General features: G+C 59.4%; 1 protein-coding gene across 2 annotated transcripts; it reads left to right on the top strand.

The window, feature by feature from the left end:
- GRK2 (G protein-coupled receptor kinase 2) lies at positions 1-18,956 on the top strand. 2 transcript variants are annotated; one of them, XM_055314863.1, is made up of 21 exons: positions 1-339; positions 10,163-10,239; positions 11,995-12,068; positions 12,180-12,281; positions 12,390-12,464; positions 12,591-12,652; positions 13,432-13,483; positions 13,799-13,890; positions 14,245-14,344; positions 14,439-14,517; positions 14,607-14,737; positions 15,010-15,104; positions 15,214-15,321; positions 15,522-15,588; positions 15,866-15,966; positions 16,503-16,569; positions 16,649-16,744; positions 16,897-17,059; positions 17,202-17,338; positions 17,456-17,569; positions 17,681-18,956. In XM_055314863.1, the coding sequence occupies exons 1-21, from the start codon at positions 227-229 to the stop codon at positions 17,843-17,845; spliced, it is 2,070 nt and encodes a 689-aa protein (XP_055170838.1). In that variant the 5' UTR covers positions 1-226; the 3' UTR covers positions 17,846-18,956. The 2 variants fall into 2 exon arrangements, with proteins under 2 accessions (XP_055170838.1, XP_055170832.1); XM_055314857.1 differs by lacking the exon at positions 1-339 and adding an exon at positions 1,257-1,371.
- The last annotated feature ends 2,839 nt before the right edge of the window (positions 18,957-21,795 follow it).

Raw genomic sequence — 21,795 nt, 5'->3', positions numbered from 1 at the left:
GGCGGCCCGACTGCAGTCCCGGCGGGAGCGGAGCGAGCCGGGGCCGGGCCCGAGCCGGCGCCATGGGGCGGCGCCGCCTGTGAGCCGCGGCGAGCGGAGCCGCGGGCGCCGAGGGGGCCAGGCGGGCGGCGGCGCCCGAGGCCGACGGAGCGGCCGGGCCGGGCCGAGCGCGCCGAGCGGAGCGGAGCGGAGCGGAGCGGCGGGAGAGGCCGCCGCCGCCGCCAAGATGGCGGACCTGGAGGCGGTGCTGGCCGACGTGAGCTACCTGATGGCCATGGAGAAGAGCAAGGCCACGCCGGCCGCGCGCGCCAGCAAGAAGATCCTGCTGCCCGAGCCCAGGTGAGGCGGCCGCCGGCCGGGCCCGCTCCCGAACCCGCGGCCCGTGACCCCCCGCCCCCGCCCCCGCCCCACCCCGTTCCCCAGCCTCCGCTCGGCGGGGTGGGCAGCCCCGACGGACCCCTGAGCCCCAGACCCGCTGCACCGGAACCCCGAGCGCCGCCGCCTGGCTTCCCGGCCCCCGGCCCCGAGCGAGCCGTGCAGTGCCTCCTGCCCTGCCGCCCGCCTGCCCTCGCCTCCTCAGCCCGCGCCCCTGCCTTCCCCACGGGGGCCCCGCTCCTCTGCCCGCCGCCGGCCACCTGGCCTGGCTACATCACCATCCCTTTGCCCTCCCGACTCCCAGCACCCGGCCTTGGGCTCCGCTGCCCCCACCCCTAGCCCCCTCTGGTCGACACTTGCGTGAGGTTTGGGGGAGACAGCAAGTCTTCTCGGTCTCCCCCACCCTCTCGGTCTCCCCGGTGGGTCACCGGCCGGAGTAGGGTTTGAGAGTGCTTTGGGGGCCAGGCTGGTGGTGGTGGGGCGCAGGGTGTGGTGTGTGCCCCAGCCCGGTGGGGGGGCGGGGAGGCACCCACTACCCCTCTGTCCTCGAATTCCTCCCCTGGTGGGCCCTGTATGTGGTGCCCTGTGGGTGCTGTTTGCCAGGGGATATCCCTGCTCCTCTGCAGCAGCTGGACCACGGCTGCCACCTCTCTGTGAGACAACTGATGTCACTGCACCTGGTATCAAAGTTTAAACTGTTCAGGATGTAGGCACATTCTGTTCAGGATATGGACCACTGCTGAGGCTTGTCCAGCATGTTATGGCTTCTAGAGTATTTTCTCATTGTTTGAGCCCCTTGGCAGCCTGTGAACAGATAGGACAGGTGCGGTTTTGTCTCCTTGGAACAGGTGGGGAAGCCGAAGCCCCAGATGTGGCTTGCCCAGTGTCCCAGGTAATCCAGGATGGTGCCCAGTCACCAGGTCAGGGCTTCTGGCTTCCACTTCCACATCATGTCTACCACTCAGGCCTGAGCCGGCGCCCGACCATTCTGCATGGGTGAGAGCTGTGTGCCCACTGTGATAGCTCATACCCGAGAGTTGGCATGCTGGAACCCTGGCTGGCCTGGGAACCTGGGCCTGTCCTCACTGCCATGGTCGAGTCATGTGACTTCGGGCAAGTCCCTTCCTGTTTCTGAGCCTCAGTTTTCTCCTCTGTGAAATGTGGATAGCATGAAATGGGGGGTTGGGACCCTCTGGTGCCCTAAGTATTTGAGGCAGAGCCCAAAGCTGCAAGGAGTGCCATGCCTACCTCCCTGGCCCCCTTCTCTGTGCCCTGTTCACTGGGTTTCGGATTGACTGAACACCAACCCTGGGAGAGGAAAATTGGTCTGCATTTTGAAAAGGCCGTTGAGGCTCCCCCCCCCCCCTTTTTTTTTTTCTAAGACATTTGCAATCAGATTTCTCAAAACAGGAACCAGGCTGACTGTCAGCTGGGGGCTGTCCAGGGAGCAGTGACAGTTAGAACAAAAATGAGTTCAGAAATGACAAAGCCACGAGGGAGGAAGCACGGAGAGTCAACCTCTGGGACTCACAGCGGCTCTTCTTGGTGGCTGTGGCCTTGAGACCCTCCTGCAGGTTGGACTTCTACAAAGTGTCAGGCAGAGCGTTTTCTGGAACTCTCTGTGTTTGGGTAATCTCTCCCCAGAATGCATTGCTCCTGATGGGGCCCCGCCTTGGGTTGGCTCTGCAGGTGTTAGAACCCTGAGAAACGAGCTGTTCCTCTTTTCCTGTCCCTTTTACCATCTGTGGTAGTGATGGCGCTGATAGGAATGATGGTAGAAGTGATAATAATTTATTATTTATTATGACATCTGTCATCTCAATTGATCCAAAAACCAACCTGTGAGCTTGACAGGGCCATGCACTGCATGTAATAGTTGCTCAAGAAACGTCAGGACTATATGATGCCTGAAACCAGCCTGTGAGTCAGTTTTTGGGGAACAGCAGGAGACCGAGAGCCAGGTGCCATGGGTTCTCAAACAGAGTTACCATCCAGCAGCACAACATTGGATAGATTGCCCACATCTAAGAGATGGATAGAAGTTCTGGCAGTGCCTGTCAGTGAGCTAAGGCCAGGCCTCTCCTACTTCAGAGGACATGCCGCCTTTTACTTTGTGCTTCACACACCCGGTGGGCTAGATGCCTCTTGCTCTGGAAGGTCACAATGACTGTTTCTCACGTTTGCCTTCTGCTTCCCAGTTTGCAAAGCGGTTTTCACTCCATTTTATTCCTCTTGCAACTGTGGGAAGCAGGAACAGCAGGTGGTATTCTCCCATTTAATATTTGAAGCAACCGAGACTGGGGAAGGGGAGGAGGCTGAGTCCTAGAAGCAGGCTGGAATTTGAACTTAGGTCTCCGGACCCCACATGCCCCCATACGTGTCTACCCCGCCTCCGGCATCCCGTGTCCAGGGAACCACTATCTGGGCTCCGTGACCTCAGCCCCCTCTGTTGTCAGCTGCCCTGGTTCACGAGGCTCAGCACCCTGGCCCCTGCCATCTGGGACAGAACAGAGTTGCTCTGGCAAACCTGGTGCCTAGAGGAGGCAGCTCCTGCCTGGGGTTATGTCTTCCCCTCACCTGTGAGGTCGGGGTCAGGGAGAAAGGTCGTGGTCTATCTACGACAAGGTGCCATTTGGAGTTGTTCCTGCCTCGGGGTGGTCCATCTTGGCAGCCTCTCTGCAGCTGGCGCCCAGGCTGTGGCTTGGCCCAGAGCTGGGGGCTGGCATCAGCTCTGACTTCTCAGAGCTAGGAACAAGAGCTGGCAGGTAGGCACAGTGCCACTTCGAGTTGGCACAAGGTCCTCCCCTTCTGTCACCCTATAGAATCTGAGGAAACACACCCATTTCTCTGCTTTCTCATGGAGCGAGGCAGAGTCGTGTAGCCGGAAGCCAGAGGACCCGGCTTTGGATCCCGCTGGGACACCAGCACGGCTCTTTTCCTGACTGCGCCCACCTCCCTTCCCAGTGGGGTGAAGCCAGGGGCTGGCTGCTCCCAGATGCCCTCTCAGTGCTCCCCTGGCTCTCAGGCCTGTGGTCTGTGCTTCTCCCTGAAGGAGCTGCTATCTCCCTTCACCAGCAGCGGTCCTGTAATTACTGTCATTTGCTTAATATGACCACGGAGGCCGAGTGTAATTAATCTCTGGGCTCTTGGCTGAGGAGCCTAGCTTGGGCGGCCCCAGGAGATACCCCTGCCCTCCCTGGGGACAGCGGCAGCCCCAGCAGCAGATTGCCTGAGCCCGGTGCCTCTTGCAGCCTCTGATTTTCTTGGCTCTTTCCTGGTCCCTCCCCCACCATGGATTTCCTCCTTCCTGTCCTTTTCTGGCTTGCCTGTCTCCCAGACCCGGCCACTCTTCCTCTGCTTCTTCTTCATTCCTGTTAACTCTTTGCCTCCAGGACTTCCTGTCCTTGATTTGGGGGTGGGGGGGAGAAGGGGTACAGGGGAAGGTTTCCTCCCTTCCTCCTCCACTTCTCCATCACCAGCAAAGCCCTGTTGTTCCCAGTCTTACCCTTACCCAGAACTTTCCACCCCAGTAGCAGCTCTTCTCCTCAGCTCCCCAGCCCCCAAACAAGATGATCCTTTCTGCGGTCAGCAGTTAGTTGTTCCCTCTGGGCCTTTGAAGCTCCTGCTCTTCACAGGAATGGGTCTCTGGGACTTCTCTTCCCATTCGTTCTCCTTTCCAGAGCGCACGGTTTCACATTTTTGTCATTAAGTCGCTTGCTCGCCCTCCCGCCATTCCCTCAGTAAGTGGATTTGAAGGGAGTGTGAGCATTACAGGTTGGAATCTGTGCAGGGGAATCTGGGCTCTGTCAAACCAGGAATAATGTGTCCTATTAATGCACGATCAATTCCTAGTAGTAAATTCCTGGTGACGTCAGGTGTAGGCACTCTGCAGCCGGCGTTTCCTCCCCGCCCCGGGCACCCAGGGGCTGCGTGCGCACGGCGGGTGCTTCCAGGATATTATGCTCCTGCCTTGGAACAAATAGCAAAAGCCAGGAATATGTGAGAATCTTTGAGGAACGCGCAGCCTCCATCACACCTGCCCCCTTCTTCCTGAGGCCCCGAGGGACCACTGTCCTCTGCTGGTTATATAAGACAGACTTGTGTTCTAGTTATCGCTAATGTGTTTCACACAAGAGACCCTAAAAATGACCCATTTGGCTGCAGCTTTCTTCCAAAACAATAACATTCCTTCTCTGCATCACTGCTGCCTCAAAGAGTAGCATCTATGTGGGCAGAGGAGCAGGGTTGCAGAAGTGCGTTTTCTGGTGTTGAAGTGCTAGCAGCTCCATCTCTGAGTGGGGCTTTCTCGGACCCTGGAGGCCGTCCAGGCCAGGGTGGGGGACAGCATCTTCCTGGGAACCATGGGCCAAGGAGCCCTAGAACTTTGTTCTTGGTGCGTTTTAGCATAATAGCAGTAAATTGCAGGGTGTGGTCCTCATGTTGTGCTAGTATAGAATTGGTGACATGTGACAAGGCTGCCAGTATGCCCCCTTCCGCACATCCCGCAAGGAGCCACTTTGTGGCTGCCGCAGCGTTGGAAGCCTGGCTTGTTCCTTCAGATGCGTGCAGGGGCTATGTGTGTGTGCTGCCTGGTGGGTGTCATCTTTTCTTCCCAGGCCCAGGGCTCCGGCTTTCCCCTGTTCTTGAGCTCTGAGGACACTGTGAGCCCCAGGGAGAGTCATTGAGAAATATTAATAAGAAGCCCCAGGGGACTTCCTCCTACTGCTGCCACCTCCGTGCCAGGTTTCCTGGAAATGCCACAGAGGAGCTACAGCCACAGCCTCTGCTCCACTGGCTTGTTAACTGGCCTTTCCTGGAGCGTGGCTGTTCGAGGTGTGGCCGCACCAGACCCGCCAGGCCTGTGGCCCCCATGCCAGCTCACTCCATCCTGGGGTTTCATGACTCTGGCATCCCTGTCACACAGGAGCATAGGATCCAGGGCCCCGGCCTGGCAGGTGCTGGCCAAAGCTGCCCATAGCCTGCCAGGCTCCCGGAAGTGATGCTGCCCGTTGCCCACAGCACTGGCAGGGGATGGAGGGAAAGGCAGGCGGGGCAGGAGTCTGGGGTCCCCTGAGACCCTGCATCCAACTCCTGAAGAGGCTGAAGGGAGGCCCCTGCCTGGTGGGACAACTTTTCTCAGGGAGAGTTGGACGCTTTCTTGTTTTCTGGCCACTAATGCAGGGTGGGATGCTGTGCAAGCTGCTCAGCTTCTAGCCTAGACTTCTTCACCATCAAAACAAGTGTGTTTGCTTCTGACCCCTGCTTTCTCTCCCAGTCTACACACAAGCTACTGTCTCTGACCTTCTGTGGGAGTCACCTGTGAGGGCCCAGGTCAGCTCATCAGGCCTCTATGCCACACAGCAAGGGACCTTGCTTTTCTTCTGAAACACGTGGTTCCAGAAGCTACCGGAACTTCTCCCCCACAGCCCTCACTGCCTTCCTGTCACCCCTACCCGCACTCCAGGCTGGGAGGGAGGATGTGCCCTCTACCTCAGTGTCAGGCTTGGCCTGCTCCTCAGAGCAGCTGGTGCTGGAGAGAACAGCCCTGGCTGTAGGCAGCAGGGTCTGGCAGCTCCCTGTCATGGCAGGGCAGGCCCTCCTGCCAAGGGGCCCTCGCTACTCTCTTGGGGCAGGTATCAGGCTCTGCCACCCCCCCCCCCCCGGGCCCCTGCACCTGATCAGCATAAGTGTGTGAGGCTGGTCTGTGAGAAGGGTGGCCTTGCAGCCATTCACCTGACTCAGGAGGCCCCCTGAGTATGTAGGCCGCACCCTCTCCGTGCTTGGGAAGTGTGGAACAGAGTCCTGCACAAGGCCCAGTAGCTTGGGATGGTGTTCTAGAAGAGGCACAGGCAGTGGAATCCCAGGAAGAGGGCTGCCCCCAGGAGGGGTCTTGAGCTGACAGCACTCGCAGCAAGGCTGACATCTTGGGACAGTTCTGCTGTGTCCTCAGGCTTTTTAAATGGCCAGCATGGTGGTGGCAATTCAGCATTTTGTCGACATCCTCATTTCACAAATGAGGAAACTGGGCATTTAAAAGTTTGTGACCAGGCGTGGCCTCAAGGGAGGGAGGTTGAGGAGAGCCATTTGGAATTTGGGGCTGGGGCCCTTCCCCGGAGAGGCTGGGAGCCTTAGGGTCCTTCTGGCGGAGAAGATGCAGGCATTTGGTTCTCCTGACAACCCGGAGTTGATCTGGCAGCCATGTGCTCTGAGATATCGGCGTTGTTGGCCTGGGTGGGGGCAGGAATGCTGCTCTGGGCTGGTCGCCACTCTAGACTCCACCAGTATCTGGGAGCGGGTGTTGGAGACCAAGGTGACCCAGCCCAGGAGGCTGCCGCCGCCTCCCATGCCAGCCTGTACTTGCCACCCTGGTGAGAGTATGTCCGTAACACATTTTTCTGACCTGCCAGCTGCCTCGGCTGCCAGCCCCACGAGAACAGACAGGAAACCCTAACGTTGTCGCTTTGGGGGCCTTCCATTCAACGGCTCTGCTCAGTCTGATCTCGTGTTTGGAGGGGGGGTGTTTATTTTATTTAGAAAACATTTTTTCTTTTTAAGGAAGACAGTGAAGTGCTGTGGGCTGGGAAGAGAGCTGTTACCATCCCTATACATACAGCTTCAGAGGGGAGGCAAGGTCTGGCCACCCGGGCCCCACTTTCTGTTCTTTCCTGGGCTGAGCCCACAGCAGAGCCACTGGGAAGGGAGAAGGCTGTGCCGCAGGCCGGCTCCCCAAGAAGCACCCATCCTGGCTCTCTCGTGTGCAGTCCCTGGTCAAGAGTGTAGTTCCCTAGCGACTCTAGTTCATAGCTGTTGTTGGGGCCGCCAAGGCCCATGGTGGGAAGTGGTGGGCATTCCCTTTGTATTGCCGTTACTAAGCTGGTGCCAGTCTCACTGGTTCCCAGGAAGCCAGTTTGGGGCTCAGGAGGGCTTCCCGGTGCCTATCGCACGGGTCATGCCCAGCTGGCTACTGGGGTCACCCTTCACAGGCTGCAGTCACTTTGCCTGTCACCCACTTATCTGGGCATCCCTCCTTACCACAACTGACCACGATCTGACCATTCGCCTCCATGGAGGATTGATGTTTGTGATATCTTTTCCCACTTTATTACTTTGTCCAGAATTGTCCCAAAGCACAGAATTGGATACAGGCATGGAGTGCCAAGAGCTGAACCAAGGGTGGTGAGGATCCAGCCTTCCTGGTCCACTTCCCAGGGAAATTCAGCCATTTGGCCCTTCCAGGGTTCCCAAGGCCCCGAGCCTCTAACTCTTGGCTCCCGGGCCTTTGCTGCCTTGCACTGGGCCCTTGCTCTTGTGTCGCACCGTGGCCCACCCCTGCCTGGTACCACTGCCCTCCAAAACGGAGGTCTTGCGTGCTCCCTCGCAGGGAGAGGAACTGTAGGGCTCCAGTCTCTGATCTGGAGGCCCGCCCCAGGGCAGGTTTTTCAAGCTTCTGCCATGTGTGAAGCACAGAGTGGGCCTTGGAATCTAGCCTTGCTTCTTGAGTGCTTGTGAGTCCCAGGAGACTGCAGAGATGTTCTTGCTGGAGGCTGGTGGGTGTGAGCCGGTGTGTGCCAGCATCGGCATTGGTGAGGGCCACATGCTGTCCTTGGAGGCCCTGCCCATTGCCTGGAGCCATCTTTGCTTTCCCCAGGGGAACCAGCTCTGAAGTGGCAGCAAGGGGCCACTGAGCCACTGGCCCTCAGCCAGGAACTCTACTCTCATTGGCTGGAGTCAGAGGATGGGGACATAGGACAGCAGTCCTGGTCATTAGCACCTGTCTTCCTGTTAGCGACAGCTTTTGGAGGAGGTCATGGCATCTTCCAGCTTTCAAGGGTGGGGGTGCAAGGGAGGGAGTCACTGCTTAAGGACCTTGCTTACAATAGCTCTGAATGCTCCCCTGTTACATTGTGTGGCTCAAACTGGAACAGAGGCTTGGGAGAGCTGGAGCCTGGGCTTCCACCCAGACCATCGTAGAAGGAGAGTGCTGAGCAGAAAGGGCAGGGGTCCCCCAGAGGCTGGGCAACATTCATTGACAGCACTGGCCCTGCTAGGAGCCCTCTCACCTCGGGCACCTCTTCATGGGCAGAACTTTGGCCGGCCTGGCCTGCCATCGGCTGGCCCAGTCAGTTCTTCTGCTTACTTGATGGCTTGAGCCTGCCCCCACCCACCCTGTTTCTTTCCCTCTTTATTGGTCATCCCCCGTGTGTTGTCATCACCTGGGCTTCCTCATCTGGTGCCTCTAGTAGACTGTCTGCTCTGGACCAAGCTCCTCAGATGTCCTCTGCTGAGTTCCCTCCTGACAGCCTCTTGCTCACCCTTGGCTTGGTCTTCCCCTGCTTGTCCCCACATCCACCCATCTGCCCTGGGCTTTGCCACCTGTTGACATCTGGTTTGCACTGAGGAACCCAGTGAAGTTCCTCCTCCACACAGCCTCTCCTGACAGTCCAGAATACTCTTCCCTTCCTGCGTGGCTCCCATCAGGCTTTGTCACACACTGTCTGATGTCTTAGAACCACAGATGTAGAAATTGGGCCCTGAGAGGGACTGCCTGGAGGGCAGGGGTCCATGGAACCTTCCAGTCAATGATGTCCAACAGGCCTTGGTGGATCCGCGTTGGGCTCCAGAAGGGATGCAGTGAGGCGGGTGTGCAGAGCCCAGACTTTCTTATACTGGTCCTCGCCAGTTGCAGTGTCTTTTATCAGCGGCCCCACATATCCTACAGGCCGTGTGAGCATTGCACAGGCTCAGGTGTGCCTGCCCAGCATGGTCCTCAGTATAGGGCTGGGAGTGTTTCTCAGGAGCCCGGGCTCATGAAGGCCAGAATGATTACAGCTAGCCATCATGACAGGCACTGGTGGGGCTGGACCACGGTGGCCCAGGAAGGTGTAGGAGGGGGTAGCAAGGTGTGTCTGAGGCATGAAGGATAGCCCCATGCTACTTGCCCAGATAGCTTAGTGTTGAGGGTGAGCTCTTCTGGTGGGGAGTGCTGGGTGGTCATGTTGGCCAGCCGCTCCCCTGCTGCCCTCCCAAGTAACCCAGGGGTAGGGGGCACATTTTTAAATCAGATGTTAGGGACACAGGAACTGAGGCTTGGCTTTTGTTTTGTTTTTACTAGGTAAAAAACTTGAGCTAGGATTCACGTAACATAAAAGTCATCATTTTAAAGTGTCCAATCCAGGGGGCTTTTGTATGTTCTCTGTGTTGTGCCACCTGTGCCCTACCTCATTCTAGAACATTTCCATCATCCTAAATAGAAACCCCATACCTATCACTCCTCTTCTCTCCCCTGGCCCCCACTAATCTGCTCTCTGTGTCTGTAGATTTGCCTGGTCTGGTCACGCGATTAAGTGGAGTCATAGAACTTGGGGCCTCTTGTAACTCTTTTTTTTTTTCCACTTAGCCTGCTCAGGCTCATCTGTGTGGTAGCATTTCCATGTATCAGTGCTTCATCCCACTTTATGGCCAAGCAGTAGTATATGGTAAAGATAGGCCCATTTTGGTTACCCATCATCTGCTGATGGTGAGGCCTAGCTTTTGAGGCTTGGCCAGGTTCCTGAAGCCAGCATGAGGCAGTACCGGGACCAAACTCCTGAGCAACCACCTGCTGGCCACCCAAGCTTTTAGGGACAGAGCCTGAGTGGGAAGGCCCTGGCTGGTGGTTGCCTTCCCAGAGGGAGCAGTGACACTCTGGATTCCGGGAGAGGAAGCGGCGGGCATTCAGGGCAGCGGGGCCAGCAGGCCTGGCAGGAGCCATGGGGGCTCTGGCTCACCAAGGCCCCCCCATTTTCAGCATCCGCAGTGTCATGCAGAAGTACCTGGAGGACCGGGGTGAGGTGACCTTTGAGAAGATCTTCTCCCAGAAGCTGGGTGAGTCCATGAGGAGCTCTGTCAGCCTCAAGGGCTTCCCACCACTGTCCAGCTCCCCGGGCCCTGGGAGGCAGGGGCTGCTTTCCTGACCCCACCCCAGCTGGCTGGCCTCCCGTCCTCTCTCCCTGGAGGTCTGGCCTCCGAGCCGATGGGGCAGGGCACCAGCGAGCACCCCACCTCCCGGGATGGCAGCAAGGCTGCTAGGGCCATGACCCTTTGGGCCTCCCAGCCCCTGGCTGCCGGCCCTGGGAGCCCTGTGAAGGGGGGTGGGGGCCCAGCAGTCTTCCAGGGCTGCCGGGGAAGTTCCTCCTTGGGGTTTTTGTTTTTGAGAGTTGCAGCTTCCCCTTGGCCCAGGCACAGCTGCTCTGGGCCGTTGGTAGAACTGACAGGAAGGGGCGGGGCCCTTCCTGTGGCGCCTGCCAGAGCTGTGGTCGCCACCCCCTCCCCCATGGGCCCTCTTTGTGAGCAACCTGCTTTGGCCGGCCCCTCCGATCCTCCTCATCCAGTGCCCTTGTTTTACTAGTATCTGGACTGCGGACCTGGCCCACAGGGCAGGATTGGGTTGGGGTGGATCCCAGGGAAGCAGCCTTCAGACGCACATGGCTCTGATCTGGCCTTCTAGAGAGCAGGATCTCAGCTCTGAAATGGGAGTGGCCTGGCCTGGCCTGGCCAGATCAGGCACTGGAGATCAGTCTTGGGGAGTCAGTATATCATGAAACATAGTTTGGGTCCCTGGCTTGTGCTGTGTGACCTTGGGCACGTCACTTCACATCTCTGAGCTTGTTGGTGTCCTTACCTGGGAATTAGGAATCAGATGCCCTGCTGCTCAGGTCTGTTGGAAGGCTAGATGAGGTGACCTCAGTGAAAGCCCCTTGCCCACTGGGAAACCCAGGTCACAAGTTACTCAAAGGCCAGGCCACCTTTACCAGAGGTGATGGCTGTGTGCTCTGGTAGAGGTGCCCAGACAGTGCCCCCAAAGAGGCATGGAAGCCACCCAACATAAGCCTGGTCACCCATGTCAGGCTGGAGGGAGTGGGAACTGCTCTTACTTTTGTTTTGAACCTCCAGGGCTGCTCTGGAGCCAGGCCTCAGGCCCCCATTACCTGGAAGGGGTGAGGCCTGGCCTGCCCGGGGTGGGGGGGTCTTATTCCTGGGAGCCCTTCCCCCAGCTCGTCCTACCTCTTACCTTCACCAGTGGCCTTATGCCCTTCAAGGCGCCACCCCCGGCCTGTCTTTCCCAGGACCTGCAATCGCAGAAGAGCCCCAGGTTCTACTCAGGCCCACCTGTCAGGCCTCCCTAAAGTCTGTTTCTATAACTTTTTCTCAGGGCTGCTGTGAAAAGCAGCCAGATGTGGAGGGGGCATGATATGGGAGGGGGTCCAGGGAGAGGGGCGTGTGCCCCCTGGGAAGCCACTCGGCCTGCCCCAGTACGGGTGCTGCCCTCAAGCAGCAGGTCCAGGCCCTGGAGCCAGAGTCAGCCCCAAGCCTTTGCTTCACTTGCATGCCCATCACATTCCAGCCACCGCCTGACAAAGTAGATTCTGGGATGGCTAGAGACACGGGCACTCCTTACCCCAGAGTTGAGAATCTTCAGTTGGTGGCAGCTTTTAAGGCCGCCTTGCCCAGTCCCTGCCTGGGGCAGAAACCACCTCTACCTCCTCCTTCGGGCTCAGGAGGCCCCAAGCCCATGCTGCCCACCATGATGGAAGGCCTCAGGGGGTGGGGCTCTGTGTGACCTGACACCTCGGCTTTCAGGGTACCTGCTCTTCCGAGACTTCTGCCTGAAACACCTCGAGGAGGCCAAGCCCTTGGTGGAGTTCTACGAGGAGGTAAGGCCCAGCTGCCTGGAGAGAGGGAAGGAGGTTGGGCTGTTTTCATTGAATCTGCAAGATGCCTGGCATTGGAGCCTTCATGCCACTTGTGGGGATGTTGTCCTCTAGATCAAGAAATATGAGAAGCTGGAGACAGAAGAAGAACGCTTGGCTCGCAGCCGGGAGGTCTTCGACACCTATATCATGAAGGAGCTGCTGGCCTGCTCACATGTGAGTGTCCTTAGGCCTAGACCCAGGTGCTGGCCCAGACTGGCCTGGGTGTTGGGGTGGAAAGAAAGGACCCTGCAGAGAATTCACAACCACCTCTGTCTTTTCCAGCCCTTCTCCAAAAGTGCCACCGAGCATGTCCAGGGCCACCTGGTGAAGAAACAGGTGCCTCCAGATCTCTTCCAGGTGTGTACTGGGCTTATTCCCTACTATTTCCTGGCCCAGCCAGGGGCATCCTTGGGCAGCTGAGGTCACAGAGTCTGGTCAGCTTTTAGTCTGGCTCAGTCACCAAACCCTAGCTTCTTCCCTTAGCCATACATCGAAGAAATTTGTCAGAACCTCCGAGGGGATGTATTCCAGAAATTCATTGAGAGGTGAGAGCGGGGCATGTGTAAGAGGGGAAGGGGAGGAGGAGGCTACTGTGAGAGGGGTGTGGATGGTGTGTGGGAGAGAAGCCAGCCTGCTTCAGCCAGGGGCACTCGGGTACCTGGCCCACTCACGGCCCTGTGCAACATTCCTCAGGTCAGACAGGCTCCTAGCCATCACCTTCTCCACACTCCTGCCCTGCCTTTCTTAGCACCAGGCATCTCTGAGCCTGCCCCAGGCGATTCTCCAGGGAGTGAGGGACCACCTAGTCCACCTTCCTTCTCGTGGACTGTTTTAGCACCTTGCTGGGCCCACCTAGGCTGAGAAGCATCAGGGTGATGGTTGAGGTAGACACAAAGGGGCACACTGTTCTCTGCTATGGCCCTCATGGCCAGAGCTGGCCTGGTGGGTGGGAGTTGTAGGCTCATTTCAGCTTGATGTCAAGAACAGCTTTCTTAGAGTCCCAGCTGCCAAGCCGTGGAGTGAGAGCTTCAGGCGAGTGAGTGCTGTGCCACTGGAGGCATGCAAGCAGGGGTGGGATGGGCATTGTCAGAGATGGGGTAGCCAGAAGTCTGGAACAGACTGTAGGACCTCTTCTTTAAGCTTATCTGAAACCCAGAGGCAGGTGGCCAGGCCCCACTTGGGCAAGCACTCTTCCCGTGTAGTCCCAGAGAGGACACTAAGGCTCGGGACCCCAGGCGATAGAATGATATGGAGTAGGCTTGCACCTAGCATCATTTTGCCTGATTCCTGAGTCTCATTGGAGCCCGGTGTTCTGCTCTTACAGTGATAAATTCACACGATTTTGCCAGTGGAAGAATGTGGAGCTCAACATCCATGTGAGTGGGCTGGTGGGCATGAAGGACTGTGCTCCCTGCCTGTTGCCCTCCCCAGAGGGCCAGGCACCAAGGCTCGGTTGGGACCAGGGAGGTCCAGGGAGTCTGCCCTTCAGCCCCTAAGACAGTAGCTGTGGGGTCAGTGCCAGAATCCTAGAGGGGGGTGGCTCAGGGCAGGTAAGTGCATGGGGTGGGTGGCCCTGCATATGGGGACTCCTGCCCCCCAGCATGGGACTGGCCCCCTGCTGCCTGGGTGTCTCTGCCCAGTGGCAGGGCCTGGGCAGCCCACAGTGACGCCTATTGTTGCCACCCCCACAGCTGACCATGAACGACTTTAGCGTGCACCGCATCATCGGGCGAGGGGGCTTCGGCGAGGTCTATGGGTGCCGGAAGGCCGACACGGGCAAGATGTGAGCACCGGCTCACAGTGTCGAGTGGGATGCCTGAGGGAGGGGAGGGCCCCCTGGGATGTCAGTGGGGACCGGGGGCCCCCAGGTACTGAGTGAACAGACCTCTGCAGAGGGTGCCGTTCCCTTCCATCCTGTCTTTGTGCTGCTACGCATCCCGCAGGCCCCCAGAGCCCCTGATTCCCCAGCACCTGCTCCTGCCCTCTCTCCCTCTTGACTCTGATGTGTCTTATGCTTGTCGCAGTGTCTAGTCTTCACTACAGGAGCCCTGAGGCCTGCCCCCCCAAATGCAGCCCCGGGCTCTGAAGGTCCGTCTGGGCTGATTAACTGACCAGCACCCTCCCCCTTCCCCACCAGGTATGCCATGAAGTGTCTGGATAAGAAACGCATCAAGATGAAGCAGGGGGAGACCCTGGCCTTGAACGAGCGCATCATGCTATCCCTTGTCAGCACTGGGGTGAGCCAGGAGGGCTCAGGCTGGTTACTGCTGCAGCCTTTGGTTCCGGAACCGGGTGCAGCCTCTGCTGACCTGTCCTCCTATGTCCTCCTAGGACTGCCCGTTCATTGTCTGCATGTCCTACGCATTCCACACGCCGGACAAGCTCAGCTTCATTCTCGATCTCATGAATGGTGAGTGTGTGGCCTGGCCCCAGTTGGACCATGGGGCTGGGGGCTGGGCCCAGGAGCTGAGTGCCACCCTGCGGGGCTGCCTTCTTCAGGTGGGGACCTGCACTACCACCTGTCCCAGCACGGGGTTTTCTCTGAGGCCGATATGCGCTTCTATGCTGCCGAGATCATCCTGGGCCTGGAGCACATGCATAACCGCTTCGTGGTCTATCGGGACCTGAAGGTAAGGCTCTGGCCCCACCAGCCCCTCAGCACACCTGGCAGGGGGCATTCTGGGACCTGGCCAGCTGCTGCCTTCCTTCCCTCCCTACCACCAAGCCATTTTCTAGATTCACATTGTCATTGGGGGAAGGAGGAAAAGACCCCCCACTCCTGGGACTTTGCCCCTGGACCCCCTAATTCTCAAGAATGAGGATGGTAACCTAGGCAGCATCTTGCCTGTCCAGACCCTATCCTGAGCCACCCCAGAGGCAGCTCACTAGGCTTCCTCCACAGCCAGCCAACATCCTTCTGGACGAGCATGGCCACGTGCGCATCTCAGACCTGGGCCTGGCCTGTGACTTCTCCAAGAAGAAGCCCCACGCCAGCGTGTGAGTGCCCAGCCCCCTACCTCCTACACTCACACACACACACGCACACGCACACACACACACAAAATCCACCAGACCCACTCACGGCCTCGCCTCCTTACTTCCATAGGGGCACCCATGGGTACATGGCCCCCGAGGTCCTACAGAAGGGTGTGGCTTACGATAGCAGTGCTGACTGGTTTTCCCTGGGCTGCATGCTTTTCAAGTTGCTGCGGGGGTAAGTGGGCCTTCCCAGGCAGGTGGGTGGGAGGGAATGGAGAGGAGTTCTTTCCTCGTCCAGGTTAGAGGCCTAGGGGAGGGGAGCATACAGTGGCCTGAGTATTAGGGTGGCACCATCCCTGGGTTTCGGTGAAGATCACTGTGGCTGCCTGCCTCAGTTTCCCCATTCCTGTCCTCTGACTGCATGTCTCTTCCCAGGCACAGCCCCTTCCGGCAGCACAAGACCAAAGATAAGCATGAGATCGATCGCATGACGTTGACAATGGTGAGTGTAGGGAGGCTGGGTGGAGTCCTTGGGGGCCTGTGGTGGGGCTGGGGTCTCCTATGTGTGTTAGGGTTGTGGACTCTTGGTTCTTACCAACTAACAACAAACTCGGGCCACTCATCCTTACTCTGGCCTCCTGCCCCAGAGGCTCCCCATCCCTGTGTTGTCAGAATAAACATGCCTGCTGGGGTGAGTGAGGAAGCTATGCCCTGTCTCTTTCTGTGCTGGGGGCCAGGACTCCTCTTGGGCCCCTGCCAACGTCTGCTCCTCCCTGCAGGCTGTGGAGCTGCCTGACTCCTTCTCCCCTGAACTCCGTTCCTTGCTGGAGGGGTTGCTGCAGAGGGATGTCAACCGGAGACTAGGCTGCCTGGGCCGAGGGTGAGTGCCCAGGACCAGGACCACAGTCCCAGGCTTTTCCTCCCTGCTAGGGTCATGTGGGCATGCCGCTAGGCCAGCCTGAGGATGAGGGCCATGTCCTGTTGCTGGAACCCCCTCCTGGTGCCAGCTGCCTTCCAGGGGCTCACAGGGTGGGACATAACCAGCCCCTTCCAGTGTTCTTGGGGGGATGGCTGCCTGGGGTCAGAGCTGCTGGAGCTGGCTGGGGACCAGCTTCCAGAAAAGCCCCTGCAACAAAGATGGTGATGATAATGATGCTGACAAGAGCCTTTTATGTTTATTAAACATTTACTAAGTGCTGGGCATGACGTTGCAAGATTTACAAATATGAAAACTCACAAGAGCCCTATGATGTGGGAACTGTTGGTCTCCTCATCTTAGAGATGAGGAAACAGGCCGAGGTTTAAGGAACTTGCCCAAGGTGACAGCAAGAGAATGGTCGCCCTGGGAGTTAGCCTGGGTCCCCTGCTCCAGCACCCAGACTTAGCCCCAGCTTCCTGACCCGCGTCTTCCCACAGGGCTCAGGAGGTGAAGGAGAGCCCATTCTTCCGCTCCCTGGACTGGCAGATGGTCTTCTTACAGAAGGTACTGGCCTGGGTCGGGGCCAGGTGGGCGCCCTGGAGCCCCTGCCCGGTGCTGATGCCCAGCCTTTGTTTTACTGCAGTACCCTCCCCCGCTGATCCCCCCTCGAGGGGAGGTGAATGCTGCTGATGCCTTCGACATTGGTTCCTTTGATGAGGAGGACACAAAAGGAATCAAGGTACAGGGGTGCCCCAGCCTCTCCCACCTGAGCCCTAATCCTGGCCTGCAGGGCTCTTGTCAGCTGCTGGGCCTCAGGCCCCTGCCCAAACATGCCTTGGCTGGGGGTGGGCAGGCCCATGGCTGATGGATGGCCCTGTCTGCTCCCCGAAGTTGCTGGACAGTGACCAGGAACTCTACCGCAACTTTCCCCTCACCATCTCCGAGCGGTGGCAGCAGGAAGTGGCAGAGACAGTCTTTGACACCATCAATGCTGAGACGGACCGAATGGAGGCCCGCAAGAAAACCAAAAATAAGCAGTTGGGCCATGAGGAAGGTGAGGTTGCCCGCTGCTCGCTTTAGAATGGAGAAATAGGCTCCAATTTTAGGAAGCCACCGGAGCTCACGGCCAGAGTGGCCGAACCAGGATTCCGACCCGGCCGGCCTGGCTGAGTCCACCTCTCCCTGTCTCGTGTCAGACTATGCCCTGGGCAAGGACTGCATCATGCACGGCTACATGTCCAAGATGGGCAACCCTTTTCTGACTCAGTGGCAGCGGCGGTACTTCTACCTGTTCCCCAACCGGCTGGAGTGGCGGGGCGAGGGCGAGGCCCCGGTAAGAAGAAGGCTGGGGTCAGGGAGCGCAAGAGAGGATGGGGGGAGGGGGGCTGGCTGGCCTGTCCTGTGCCCTCACCGCCCCGCCCTGCCCCGCCCGGCCCCTCCCACCCCGCAGCAGAGCCTGCTGACCATGGAGGAGATCCAGTCTGTGGAGGAGACTCAGATCAAGGAGCGCAAGTGCCTCCTTCTCAAGATCCGAGGCGGAAAACAATTCGTGCTGCAGTGCGATGTGAGTGGGGCCAGGGGCCAGTCGGTGGGGCAGACTGGGACCAGAGCCTCAGGGTGCCCTGGGGAGCACTCCGGCCTGACACCCAGCCCCCTGCCCCTGGGTGCCCTGCAGAGTGACCCCGAGCTGGTGCAGTGGAAGAAGGAGCTGCGCGATGCCTATCGCGAGGCCCAGCAGCTCGTGCAGCGCGTGCCCAAGATGAAGAACAAGCCACGCTCACCCGTCGTGGAGCTGAGCAAGGTGCCGCTCGTCCAGCGTGGCAGTGCCAATGGCCTCTGACCCGCCCACCCGCCTTTTATAAACCTCTAATTTATTTTGTCGAATTTTTATTATTTGTTTTCCCGCAAAGCGGAAAAGGTTTTATTTTGTAATTATTGTGATTTCCTGTGGCCCCAGCCTGGCCCAGCCCCCAGGGGGGGCCCGCTTGCCTTGGCTCCTGCCGCCACCAACCCAGCCACTGTCCAGCTGCCCTTAGCCCTGCCCCTCCAGGGGCCTCCCCTCCTGGTGTCTTCGTGTGGAGAGGAGACCGGCAGCCCTCCTGGCCCTTCCCCAGGGATGATGCCACACTGAGCTGTGCCCCCTCAGGCCCTGGGCCGTGCTCTGAGGGTGGCCTGGTGCCCCCTACTCCAGGGGAGGCTGCAGCACAGGGATAGTACTTGAATTTTCCCACCGCAGCCCCTCCTGCCACAGGGGCATAGTCCTGCACTGTCGTGTCCTCCAGCCACTTGGTGGAGGAGGGGCCCAGTATCTCCCCGACCCCAGGGCCAAGCAGCAGTGACTTGAGCTCTGGTGCCCTTGCTCGGGAAGAACCCCTGTGTCACTGGCTGCCTCCGTTCCCACAGTTCCCTGGACGCTGAGGGGCTCGGCCAGGAGGGTGGCATTGGCAGCAAGTCCCACTGCCTTCCCTGCAGTACCCCTTTCCTCCACCCCAAGCGCCCGGGCTCAGGGACCACAGAAAGGCAGCTGTGGATCATGTTACACTGGCCTTGCCTGGCCCCGAGGTCCCCTGCCCCCTGGGCCAGGCCAGGCCTTGTGTGCCTGGGACCATGGGGGACCAGCCTGGACAGGCTGGGCAGCACAGCGAGAGGAGCCAGGTGGGGCCAGCTCTCGCCACCCCTGGCTGGTCAGTGTGCCTCCCGGGCTGTCCAGCCCCGTAGCCCCACATCCCGTTCATGCCACTGCCCACAGGGTGCCATCCTGCCCGCCGCATGCCCCCTTGTGCCAGTCGCGCTGCCGTGTGTGGTGTCGCGCCCTCTCCCCCTGGGGCTGGGTTGGCACACCCTCCCCTCCCATCTACTCACCCCCTGGGGCGTTCCTTTGCCGATTTTTGAATGTGATTTTAAAGAGTGGAAAATGAGACTATGCGTTTTTATAAAAAAATGGTGCCTGACTTGGCTGTGTCCGATTCTTTTGTGCCCAGTGACCATTTTCAGCTACCACTGGGCTGGGGCCCCTAGGAAAGAGGGTCTTGGTGGCACCAGCTCCCTTCCATTGCCACATCAGGCATCCGGAGCCAGCCTGCCCTGGCCCATTCCCTCTCTGGGGTGGGGCAAGGGGCTCCACTCTCCTCCCACCCCACCAGCTCATCCTCCCACCCTCAGGGAGCAGAAGGGGTCTTCTGCCCACTGTCCAGGGAAGCAGAGAGAGGTGCCTGCAGTTCAGTGCCTGGTGTTGCATTTGGACTGATTGAGCAAGCACCCCGGCTCACCAGGCACTGTGCTGAGGACACCCTCCAGGCAGACAACCACCTCTGCCCTTGGGGTCACACAGCAGCCTCTGAGCTCTTGGACCTCTCTGGCTTTAGCCTCCTCTCTTGCCTTGCTGCACCATCCCCAGGAAGGGTCCGGAGGGCCTGAGGGATGCCCCAGCATTGGGCCGCTACCTGGAGGCTCTGATCAACTTCATTTCCCCTATGTCCTTGCCCTTCGGGCCCTCTGTGGGTGATGTCTGTTGCTGTCCATTCCATGCAGGAGGGGCCTCTACATGCAGAGCACAGCATGGCAGGGGGAAAAGGAAGGCTGCTGAGGGTGGGATGCTCTGGGGGTAGTGGCTGAGTCTTGGGAAGGAAAGCCCTTTGAGCTGGGCCCGCAGCACTGGGGTGGGGAGTTGCAGTGGATGTTCCTCATGCGGGGAATGGCCAGGCAGTCAGGAGTGGCTCAGTTAGGAGCTCTGTGGGAAGGAGCCAGCCTGGGAGGCCCTGAACACCAGGCTGAACCTGGCGCAGAGCCCAGGGCGTACTCAGTGACGAAGATGAAAATGGACATGGGGTCTGTACTTGGATAGGCTCTGGGAAGTGCCTCAAGGCTCTGGACAGGCTGGGTGATGGGGCCGGCTATAGAACAAGTCACTGATAAACATGCTGATGCATGGAGGAAGGCAAAGGATAGGAGGCAGGGAGACAGGTTAGGAGCCACTGCTTCTGTCCAGGGAAGAAATGCAAAGAGAGGCCAGCTGGGAAGAACACAGTCCACCAAGAATGGGCCACACCTGGAGACAAGAAAGAGGTAGGAGTCCCAAGAGGGCGCACAGCGAGTTCTATAGCACATTCAGAATCGGGACAGCCAGGGAGTGCAGCCTGGGGGAAAGAGGTGAATGTGACCAAATCTGATTGTAGGTAATGCTAATGGGATAGCATGGGATACCAGGCACACAGATGTCCCAGAGGCAGCTAAAATGCAGTCCTGGGGGTGGCACAACAGGCTTTTAGCTGGGGCAGGGGGTGCAGGGAGCCCTACTTTGGGGCTGGAGAGGGAGATGGGGTTCTGGAAGAGGGTTGAGAAGACAAGGGAATTAGGATTCACCCTGGTGGAGAGTTGTGTTCAAGACTGCAGAAGTCAAGAGGGGTGGGGCCTGAGAAAGTGTCCTTAGATTTGGGTTGAAGGAGCTGGGGGAGGGGAGAGCCCTTTTCAAGGAAGGTGGAGGCTTGTGAAGGCTGCGGTGGGCTAGGGTGGCCGGGTGTCCAGTTCTGGACATTAGGAGGCCTTCGAGCTGCAATAGAGCCAAGGACATCACAGTGACCTGACGACACCACAGGTAGGAGTGGCACAGTAACCCCAGACAGCACAGGAGCCACCTGGCCACAGTGAGAGGGCAGGGTGAAAACGCTCGCCCAGAGATTCGGCTCAAACTTCTAGACCAAAATACAGTTAGTCATTCTACAAATAGGGAGACCCAGGTAGAGGGCAAACCTTGGCCCAGCCTCGCGGCTGCCTCACCACCCACCACCACCAGACCCCAGGCTGAGGCTAGAGTAACAAGGACCACAGAGCTCAGGCGCCTGAGGCCTGCACCCTAGTTCCGGTGTGGGTGGAGGGGCTGGCCCGGATTTCGAAACTCCTTCCTCTCCCGACACTGGCAGCAAAGTGCGGCCTCTGCGAAAGGGATCTGTGCGGTGGGTGCAGGCAGCCTTGGACGTGGCAGGTCCGCTGGGAGAGGTCTGCCTCCAGCCAGGCGCGGGGCCCCGCCCCCCAATGCTCCCATCCCTGACTCCAGGGACCTGGCAGAGCCGTCTCCTCCGCGCTGGGCCCAGCTCGTGCTGAGGCGACCGCCAGACACCGGCCCAGGTCGCTGGGGAAGGTGCTTTATGCTAAGCTTGGCCAACATTTAGGGACGTCTTAGAAGTGCTGAGAAGGGGAGCCAGGGTCTCCCGCCTCATCTGCTCTCAGGATGGTCGGCAGCCGCGAGGCCTGGGGCAGTACGCCTGGGACAGGAAGTCCGGGGCACGGGGGGCTGGCTGCTGGGGAAACGCGGATAACCCAAGGGAAGCCGGACCGTGGCCCTCGGAGCACGCACGCGCACCCGCGCGCGCTCGTCCCAGGGGCCCAGGCTCCGCCCCTGGCTGAACCCCGCCCCGCCCCCCGACTCCCTCCTTCCTTTTCCGGACCCGCAAGCAGGGATATGCGCTGGGCCTGGGGCGCCCCCTGCAGGCCGCGAGAGGATCCGGAGCCAGGACCCACCCACCAGACCGCCCCCCGGCCGACCCAAGCCCGGCTGCAGCCGGGGTCCCCGAGACGCGGTTCCCAAGGCGACTAAGCGGCGCCCGTCGTCCGGCCCCCCCTCGTCCGGCCCCGAGCACGCGCGGGCCCGGCCACGGTTGCCATGGCTGCGGAAGGCAAGGGGGCGCGCGGCCCGACGCCCCGCCCCGCCCGGGCTAGCCCCGCCTGCCGGCCCGCCCGGCCCGCCCGGCCCGCCCTCCACGCCGCCTGCGCCGCCGCCGCCTGCGCCGCCGC

The sequence above is a fragment of the Nyctereutes procyonoides genome, unplaced genomic scaffold, assembly GCF_905146905.1.
Source record: "Nyctereutes procyonoides isolate TBG_1078 unplaced genomic scaffold, NYPRO_anot_genome, whole genome shotgun sequence".
Lineage (NCBI taxonomy): Eukaryota > Metazoa > Chordata > Mammalia > Carnivora > Canidae > Nyctereutes > Nyctereutes procyonoides.
Note: the sequence above shows the minus strand (reverse complement) of the source record. Positions and strands in the feature narration are given on the sequence as shown.

Excerpts from the sequence above, each read along its gene's own strand:
- GRK2 (XM_055314863.1), top strand. The coding sequence starts at position 227 with ATGGCGGACCTGGAGGCGGTGCTGGCCGACGTGAGCTACCTGATGGCC. Across the intron at positions 16,570-16,648 it reads AGATGGTCTTCTTACAGAAG|TACCCTCCCCCGCTGATCCC; the intron begins GTACTGGCCTGG and ends GTTTTACTGCAG. Across the intron at positions 17,339-17,455 it reads GGGGCGAGGGCGAGGCCCCG|CAGAGCCTGCTGACCATGGA; the intron begins GTAAGAAGAAGG and ends CCCACCCCGCAG.